Raw genomic sequence first — 9,609 nt, forward strand, 5'->3', positions numbered from 1 at the left:
CTTTCAGGTGATGTAGTTTAAAAAAAAATGACACTCAAATATAACCTGTATATACAATTGTACATGCATAGGTAACACTTTGCAATAAAAGTACATTAATAATGATGTGTTAACATGTAAAGTAAACATTACTTTGATATGAACTAATGATGAGTTAATGCATGCTCTACTCATGAACTAACTTTAACTACAACATGACTCACAGGAGTTCATGTGTGAAAAAGGCTACCTTAATTATTTGTTAGTACATGCATGATAATCATTACATAAGATTTAAGCTAATTCATCACCTTGGAATTAGGGTTTTATCTGCGTTCTGAATGATTTTGAGATAATGAGCTTTAAAGTTTTTGCAATCCATAACAAACACTGTGTGTAACATTTGTTTTTTTTTTTTAGGTAAAAGGTCTTAACATGTAAACAACATCACATAGTAGAAAAGACTTAAAACATTTAACAATTACCAACTATTTTTATCAACCCTAATATGAATAAATTCAAATGATAATTGTTATCAATGAGATGTCCATAATAGACCAAGAACACACTGCTTATCAAACGAGAAATATCACAACAGCACACAGCAGACACGCTGGTAAAAGCACATTTCAGACACGCATCTTTGTAAAACCCTCTTTTATTTCCACAAACAAGCCTCACATTGATCATGAAGGGCTGTACAGTTCTGTTTAGCATCGGAATCTTGCACTCATTACAAAATGAAGGACAAACACGACCGGAATGGCCACTTTTAATGTCAAAAGCAGCTTGACAATGATCCTACTTTAAGCTTTAAAGGCCAGATCCTCAAATTAACCGCCTGAAGACCAACAACACTTAAAAACAGATTAAATTGTTGAGCGTTTACCCCAATATGGGTAATTAATTTATTCAGAAACAACATTCTCAACCCACTAAAGCCAACCGCCCCTCTCCCACCAACGCATTCATGTAATGACCCCCGATCTGTTTTTGTTTTGTTTTTTTTGTCCAGTAAATGGCAAACTCAGTTCTTTTTGCTCTTCGGAGAGTCGTATTTTCTCTTACTAGAGTACCAGAGGAGCAGAGGAATGCCAATGGAGGGAAGAGTCATGACGCCAAAAGCTGCCCAGTCCAGCTATTAGAAAAGAAATAAAAATTATACAATTATAATAACAGGAGATTATAAACATTAAAAGCCTTTTTATTTAAATTTGGCAGGCTAATTCACTTACGTAATGTGGAGAAAAGCGTCTGTCGAACTCTCTCTGGGCCAGAATGCCTCCCTGACCCGGAGCACTTGTGTAACCAACCTAAAGGATGGAAAGAATGAAAAGTCGATAATTATATGCGCTAGCAATAATGCAAGATTTCCATTTGTCCTCGCAATACAGAAATTATCATTTAAATTTATTGTTTTAAAAAAAAAAAAAAAAAAAAAAAACCATGTTCCTTCAACAAGAGGAAACTCAAAGGTTCGGTATGACTTAAAAGTGAGCAAATAGGGAGTACCTTTTTAATTTTGGGGGAACTATCCCTTTAATTTATAGATGCATTAAATCACTAAACATTTTGGTCAATCAATGAAACTTGAAGGTTAAGACACTCAAATTACATTTGACATTTTTAAAAACAGGAGATATTTTAAAATGTTAGACATTAAATACATATTTGTATAAAATATTTATAACATTTAGGGATGCAACAATTACAAACTTTGGTTGTACGATTATAGTCTAAGAAATAATCACGGTTTCACGGTTATCTCGATAATTTGCATTAATTGATTTCAAAACTCCATTAGTTTAAAACTAGTTTAAAATTGTTTTAAATTTCATTTTGTAGTTCGGGTCCAACTAAATATTTGTTGCTGTTCTAATCGTTTAAGTTAATTTAATTGAATATATAAAAATCTGGATATTATCGATGCATTTATTGGATAAAACTGCTCATTTAATGTGCTTTTGGTCATTATCAATGCAGGCAAAAAACACGCTCTGCTCACGCTTGCGGTGTGAAACAGGCTTTAAGTCTTTCAGCACTCTCTCCGAAAACACTCGGTTAATCTCAGCTGGTATTGACCACGATCGCTCTCATCAGCGCCATTATTTGTAACTTTAAGTGGGTTTGCAAATCTGTGTACTTTCCATTGCTTCTTCCTCAAACTTTAGCTGTTTTCAATTCCTGGTGTCACAAAAGCCCCATCATCTCAACTATGTGCGCCTAAAAATCGTGAGCGCGTTGCGTCGCGTGCGCGTCACTCCATTGGAAATAACAAACTTGCACGAGCCTGCCTTAGTTAATAGCCTCAGTCATAGTTAGTCTTGGTGTACAAACTAGCACACAGTTGGCACCACTTTGTTTAGTTGCTGCAGTTTTGTTCCGTGCAGAAACACGGTGTTGAGAAGCCTTTACGATTAATTAACAGTGACAAATTAAATCGCGTTAATAGTGAAACCGGTTAATCGTTGCATCCCAGCCATGTCACCCTGCAGCCCAAGACCGGTTACTCACTGAAGCTAAGCAGGGCTGAGCCTGGTCAGTACCTGGATGGGAGACCACTAGGGAACACCAGGTTGCTGTTGGAAGTGGTGTTAGTGAGGCCAGCAGGGGGCGCTCAACCTGTGGTCTGTGTGAGTCCTAATGCCCCAGTAAAAGTGAAGGGGACACTACACTGTCAGTGGGCGCCGTCTTTCGGATGAGACGTTAAACCGAGGTCCTGACTCTCTGTGGTCATAAAAAAATCCCATGGCACTTCTCGTGAAAGAGCAGGGGTGTAACCCCGGTGTCCTGGCCAAAGTCCCTCTATCGGCCCTTACGATCATGGCCTCCCAATCATCCCCTTCCACCGAATTGGCTGTATCACTGTCTCTCCACTCCACCAATAGCTGGTGTGTGGTGAGCGCACTGGCGCCGTTGTCCTGTGGCTGCCGTCGCATCATCCAAGTGGATGCTGCACACCGGTGGTGGTGTGGAGAGACCCCCCTTATGATTGTGAAGCGCTTTGGGTGTATGACCATACACAATAAATGCGCTATATAAATACACATTACATTACATTACATTACATTACATCCCTAGTACCATTACTCATCTCACACACCTTTTTGGGACCAAATTTGCGTGATAAACACACGTATGCCAACAGACAACCACCGTAGCATGAAAATCACTAAGCACTTTGTGGAAGTAAAATGGATTAAACTGGAAAACATTGACGTATTGTAAGATTCATGTATCATTTTTTGTTTTCATTTTCAATTTTAATATTTAAAATAAAAATGCATTTTAGCTAAAAGATTCCAAACTTTTTTCCCCCCATTCACTAGTTTTTCTGTTTAGAATCCAAAAGATTATATATTTTAAAGGATGTTGTAAACTGATAGCCATTGACATCCATAGCAAGACAAACAAATCCTACTTAAGTCAATACCGGTTTCCAACATTCTTCAAAATATCTTCTTTTGGGTTAATCAGAAAAAAAACTCAAAAAGGTTTAAAACAAGTGGACAGAGTAAATGACAATTTTTTATTTTTGGGCTAACTATAATTTTAAAACACAATCCAAGCTATTTTAATATGGCTAAGAGTTTTTCCATGCCGACCGTGTACAGAAAACCATTATCATTTAATATTCTCTATCGTTTATTTTGTGGTGTTGCAAAATAGTGTTTACTGTAAAAATGAGCTCATCCAAATGTTGAAAAGTATTACTGTAAAGACAGAAACAAGCGTGCTCGCAAGTACCATTTTTACATTTGGCATTTTTTGTAGATATTCAATGCTGAGCCTTTAATCATTACACCTCACTCACACGGGGCTTTAGCGTCAATGCTTGACAGAGGGCGTGTCTGAAGTTGAGGCTGACGCGATAGTCATAGCAGCATGAGCCAATAAAATTAGTCCGTAATAGGCCACTGTCTGAGATGCTGTATTTGCATACAGCGATCTGAATGGCTGACGCTCCCGTTGGCGCTTGAAAAGTCAAGTGATGCTCACTGCAGAGCTATTTGGGCAGAGCTGAGCTCCAGCGAGAGGGAGCTTGAGCTCTTGCCCCTCCTTTCTTGCACTTCTTCTACGAGTGATGTCACTGGGGGTTGGGGTTAGGGGTGGGTGTACGCATTAAAACAGCTCTGCAGCGAGCAGTGTCTCTGAAAAGTTGAGCAAGTCCCATCTTCTGCAGCAAGCAATGCCTGTGAAGCAGCGCCGACAGATCTACAATGCAGTTCGGCAACGCCTGAACTCACCCATTCAAAGTGAATGGAAAGCGTTGAAGCTGACGCCCCATGTGAATGGGGCGTTAGTCTAAAAGAATGCTTTAAATTTCCTTAATACTTATTTTATATTTTTGAATTTTTAAATTTAACATTTGCCCTGCAGTTCTAAATAAAGTGAGAAATGTTTTGATGATGTTTTGTCATCAACAAGCACTATATTTTCACTTACCACAACCTGTCCGCCTTCCTGCGCAAGGTAGCTAACAGAAGCAGAGGTGAAGTTGAAATATCCGGCTTTCAGTGGCCGCAGAACCACTGTGTGAGAAACATTACTGGCACTGTAGAGAGGAAGAGTTAGGGAATATATTCTACTAATCAACAAGAGTACATCAAGCACCCTGGCTGTCTGACACACTGCAGATGACAAACACCAAGTGTCTAGAGTACTCAAAAAGAATACAAAAATAAATCTAATAAAAATTGTGCATTTTTAGGTAAATAATTAGCAGTTATTGTAATATAACCTTTGTTTATTGGATGCAGTTTATCATCATGCTGCACTAATATTCATAACTGACTGTTAACTTAGCTCATCATTGTACAACATAGGCTTGGCCTTCTGTTGACTAGGAGAGAAATGCAGTGGTGTTTGATTGTTTACATGGCCATCTTGGGATGTTGCTTTTATACCTCTGCAGTCTTATGTAACACAAAACTTGAGAAATATTTCCCTCCGTTCTCAGAGATATTATACTCCTTTTGCTGACACTGAATTTGATTAGAATGATTTTATGCATACAGCTTTGTTCTTGTTTTCTTCAGTCTGAATTGAGATTACAAAAATTGGTGTCTTTAGATCATCTTGAGTTAATTAAATCAAGAGCAAATGCAGGGTGAATCTATGATTTGTAACTGTTTTAAGTGTATTTATTAAATGTGTAGTTTGTCCTGTAAAGTTATGGGCAGGACACCCACATACATTTGACTAAACAGTGTAAAGTTACAATAGTTATATAGCAACAAATTCAGAGAAATAATTTGTTTTTTTTTATACTTATTTATTTTGCAGAACAATATTTAATAGTAACTAAAAGGATCAAGATGATTGCATAAGTTCAAGAAAAAAATTAATTGGTGAGATTATTGGCGAACTTTTTTGTTATTCAGATCATTTGCATTATTCCTTTTTAACTCAAGAATGTTTCATTTTGTGCATCAACTGCAAATGCTTAATGATTTAAGAAATGGATGTCAACATTTGGTCTGTATTAAATTTGGTGAGATTAATTTAATGTTAAAACGTTAATTTGAAAGTCATAATTTTGTAATTGTTACTAAAGAAAGTGCTGCCCAACACTTCTTACCAGGATTTTCAGGTGGCAACCACTAAAAAGTTATTCAATGCATCAATAGAGAACCCTTTGAAGTAATTTTAGCAATAATAAGTTATGACTTAACGATTAATAATATAAACTGGATACAAGGATCATGACGGAGTCTAAAAAATACAAAATAAATAAACTGTCATTTAAAATCTTTACACTATCCTTCATACCAGTTTTACCCAATTGTTACACTGAATGTAGTGCAAATTTTAAGTAAACTCCAAATGCTATGTCATGTCTTGCCTTTTACTCATATAGATAAAACATGAAAAAGGATACGGAGCAATGCGATCCCACTTTACATTCAGCATTCCTGAGACAATGCCGAAATCTTCAGGAGGGAAAGAGTCATCGGACAGCTCAACCTCCAGGGCAGCACTAGAGAATAATAATAAAATATAAAGATGAATATGATGAGTGAATGACAATAAAAAGACAACTTAATGAGCAATACATTATACACAAGATAAAAATCTAAAACAGTTTTATAAGGTTTACTTTTGATAAAAATTGCATGACTTCACTTTATTTTATATAAAAGTTGCCGCAGATAAAAATCGTTGTCTGATTACATTAAAAATAGAGCATTTTTTTTATTTTTAAGATATATTTTTGGCTTTTTTGCCTTTAATTGATAGGGCAGTAATGAGACAGGAAGCAAAGTTAGGAAGCAAAGTTGGGGAGAGAGAGAGGGGGGGGGGTTAGGGTTGGCAAATGTCCTCGAGCCGGGATTTAAACTCTAGATGCCCTGAAGTGCTACTGCACCATGTGTTGGCACACTAACCACTAGGCCTCTTTGAGTAAATGTCCATAAGAGAGTCTCATGTGTCCGATACGGCAAAAAAATAAAAACAAAATAAACAGTCCTACTTTTAAAGAATAATCATCTCATCGATTAGAGAGCGGCAAAGAGAAGTCAATACCTGGTGCCCACATTGTAGATGCTGTACTGCAGGGTAAGATCTCGTCCCTCCACAGCATAACGGTTCAACAGGGACTTAGAGGCTAAAAGACGAGCCCCCTCCTCTCCTGCCACCAGACCCACCACAGCAACCAGAGCAAATATACAGAGTATCCTCATCTGTGGGGGGAAAATTACATGTTTAACATACAAAACTGCTGCTGACGATTTGAAAAAATAATTACTTAGACGCAACAACAACAGTGTTATCACTAGGCACACACAGTATCTATACACGCAGAAATGCGCAATGATTAGCCCCATAGCCCATCACATCTATTTACTTGTATAAATTTATATTTATTACATTTTATTTATTAATTTCAGTAATATTGTTGTCTAATATGAAAATTCTCTTTCGATTTACAATACAATTTAATGTTTTCTGTCTTTTAGTAGATATATTATATGAAAGACTTGCTTTAACAAGTAAATCTAATCGAATTTGCTTTGTAAACCTTAAAAGTCAACACATTATTTTTTATTCCATATATTAGGTTAAGTTATGATACTCCCACGCACAGAAATGGCAAAAAAAATGTCCAGCCCTAGTTATCACTAATGTGGTGTACTACAACTGTGAAGTGGTGAATACAGAGACAGTGATATATAAAAAATAGTTAATAAAAATAGAAAAACATTTACATTAGACAAATGGCCTACATATTTATTTTTACAGTTGGTTTTGGTTGTAATTTAGTACAGCTTATGAAGCGAAATGAAAAAATTTACGGATTTACGAAACATATTTCTTAGCAGATAACAGTTCTAGATTTAAGAATTGAGCACTCACATTTAATTAATTTTAAACATACATTTAAAAATAATAATAATTAAAAAAATAATAACTTATTTACAAATATAAAAAAACAAGACTGTTCATTATACTGTAAATATGGATATATTAGACAATCTCCTTTCTAATATAACTTCAGAAAAGTATTATTTTCAAATTCTAAATGCGGAAATCATTTTACTTGAATGTTAAATTAGACCGAATGTTCAAAGAAACGTAGCGTAGCTAAACAACACAGGGGCCGTTAAATGAAGGAATATGCGAACATAAAAACCAACTTCACCTCAATTAAATATGGAGAATCCCACACAACCCATTCATGTTGTCCAAACTCAATCGTTTTTACAAATTTAAGTAGATTAAAATAAATAAATAAATTAGGCTTTCCAAAAATAATTTAAGAGTTGTGATGTTTCACATTTTAAATAAGTAATTTAGTTTGAACAAGCAGCAATGAAGAGCCACTAGTGTAACAGTTAACGTATGTATGCTTACGTGTACAACTCTGATCACAAAAAAATACACACTACTGGCTTTCAGAGTCATTGTTTTACCGCAAACATATATTAGTATTTAATACAGCAAAAATGCCTGTAAAGCCTTATAATTAAATCAGAGAAGCAATGCAATTCTGAAATATTCTCGTTTCAACAAGGTGACAAACTGTGATTACGTGTACTTCACATACATCTCAGATCTTAAATAAAATATCAACTGCTTACGTATAGCCTACACAATCTCGGAAAAAAAGCATTGATATAATGTGTTACCCTCAGCTTATTTTGTTTATTAACCATACATATTTAGCAGCAACTTTACCTTCATCTGCTGGTTCGAGCCTCAAAATCACGAAGACAGCTCGACGCACGCGCAGATGATTTTAGTCTTCCGCTAGCATGACGTGTCCGCTGTGCTTACGGATACAAGCTACATCCCACAGTGCCGCCTGCTGCTTCGGGTGGAACATCGTATCTGAATATGAACAGTTTTCAAGTAAGGCCTAAATTCATGCTTAAATGAAGTAAAACAAACTAAAAATAAAGCTTAGGTGTGCAGTATAATTGTTTTCGTGAAGAGCTAAGAAAATAGGCTACCTACGGTTATTATTACAAGCTGAAACAGACAGCCTAATTAAGCGTCCCGAACTTTGAAATATCACGGTTAAAGAGGCGCCCAAACACAGATCAGCATTCCCAAAACAAGGTACAAAATAACAAAACAAACAAGCAAAGAAAAAACTGTATTATTGTATTATCCATTCATTTTCTATCGGCTTAGTCCCTTTATTCTGTTGCCACAGCGGAATGAACCGTCAAGTTATTCAGCATATCTTTTAGACATATATAGAATATATAGCCTTTCCAGCTGCAACTCAGTATTGGGAAACATCCATACACACTCATTCACACACATACACTGCGGCCAATTTAGCTTATTCAACTTACCTATACTGCATGTCTTTGGATTAGCGGGGGAAAACCGGAGCACCTTGAGGAAACCCACAGAAGCACAAGGAGAACATGCAAACTGCACACAGAACTGCCAACTCAACCGGGACTCGAACCAGCAACCTTCTTGCTGTGAGGCGATTGTGCTAACCACTGAGCCAACATGTCGCCCTACTATTGTATTATACAATAATAATACTATTGTACTTACTATTGTTAAAAGTTTCATTATATCTTGATTTGATTTAATTTTCTTTCTTCGCTAATATATATATATATATATATATATATATATATATATATATATATATATATATATATATATATATATATATATATATATATATATATATATATTTAAATTTAATAAATATCTATAAAGAAACTAAGCTGAAAATAAAATGAATAAATGAATTTATATCTATATTTAATATATTTAATATTAATTTATATTTAATTTTTGCATTTTATCTGAAAATAAACATTTGTGAAATTTTGTTGTTTCACCGGTTCACTTGTAAAAAGAAATTTGTGTATTAAAAATTGCAACTTTTATTTTAAAAAAAAATCAGACGCATACTTATCGTAATCAATGAGACATTTCATTAAAATCTATGGGTTATTAAAATTGTTCAGTTTGAATTATTGATTAAGTAAAAGTTTAGTTAAAATTGGTTAACTTTCATTCTTGTGTAGAAGTATAGTTTAACATATATAAGACTTAATACAGTCTATAAAAGAAAGACATCTCATGCCTTTTTATGGTCAAATGTTTATGTCCTGTAATAACACACTGGCAGATGCTTCATCCTGCGCATGCTAA

General features: G+C 35.2%; 1 protein-coding gene across 1 annotated transcript; it reads right to left on the reverse strand.

The window, feature by feature from the left end:
* Nucleotides 1–621: 621 nt before the first annotated feature.
* ssr2 (signal sequence receptor, beta) lies at nt 622–8,260 on the reverse strand. The gene is made up of 6 exons (NM_001001399.2): nt 8,158–8,260; nt 6,505–6,662; nt 5,861–5,959; nt 4,426–4,534; nt 1,215–1,292; nt 622–1,117 (listed from the first exon to the last, which is right to left on the reverse strand). The coding sequence occupies exons 1-6, from the start codon at nt 8,161–8,163 to the stop codon at nt 1,007–1,009; spliced, it is 561 nt and encodes a 186-aa protein (NP_001001399.2). The 5' UTR covers nt 8,164–8,260; the 3' UTR covers nt 622–1,006.
* Between the last annotated feature and the right edge of the window lie 1,349 nt (nt 8,261–9,609).

Source organism: Danio rerio, chromosome 19 (assembly GCF_049306965.1).
Source record: "Danio rerio strain Tuebingen ecotype United States chromosome 19, GRCz12tu, whole genome shotgun sequence".
In the NCBI taxonomy this organism is placed as follows: domain Eukaryota; kingdom Metazoa; phylum Chordata; class Actinopteri; order Cypriniformes; family Danionidae; genus Danio; species Danio rerio.

What these genes read in the sequence shown, in the direction of transcription:
- ssr2 (NM_001001399.2), bottom strand. An exon ending in AGGAAGGCGGACAGGTTGTG is followed by an intron (nt 1,293 to 4,425) that starts GTAAGTGAAAAT and finishes TCCATCCTTTAG; the next exon opens with GTTGGTTACACAAGTGCTCC. An exon ending in GACGCTTTTCTCCACATTAC is followed by an intron (nt 1,118 to 1,214) that starts GTAAGTGAATTA and finishes CTTTTCTAATAG; the next exon opens with CTGGACTGGGCAGCTTTTGG.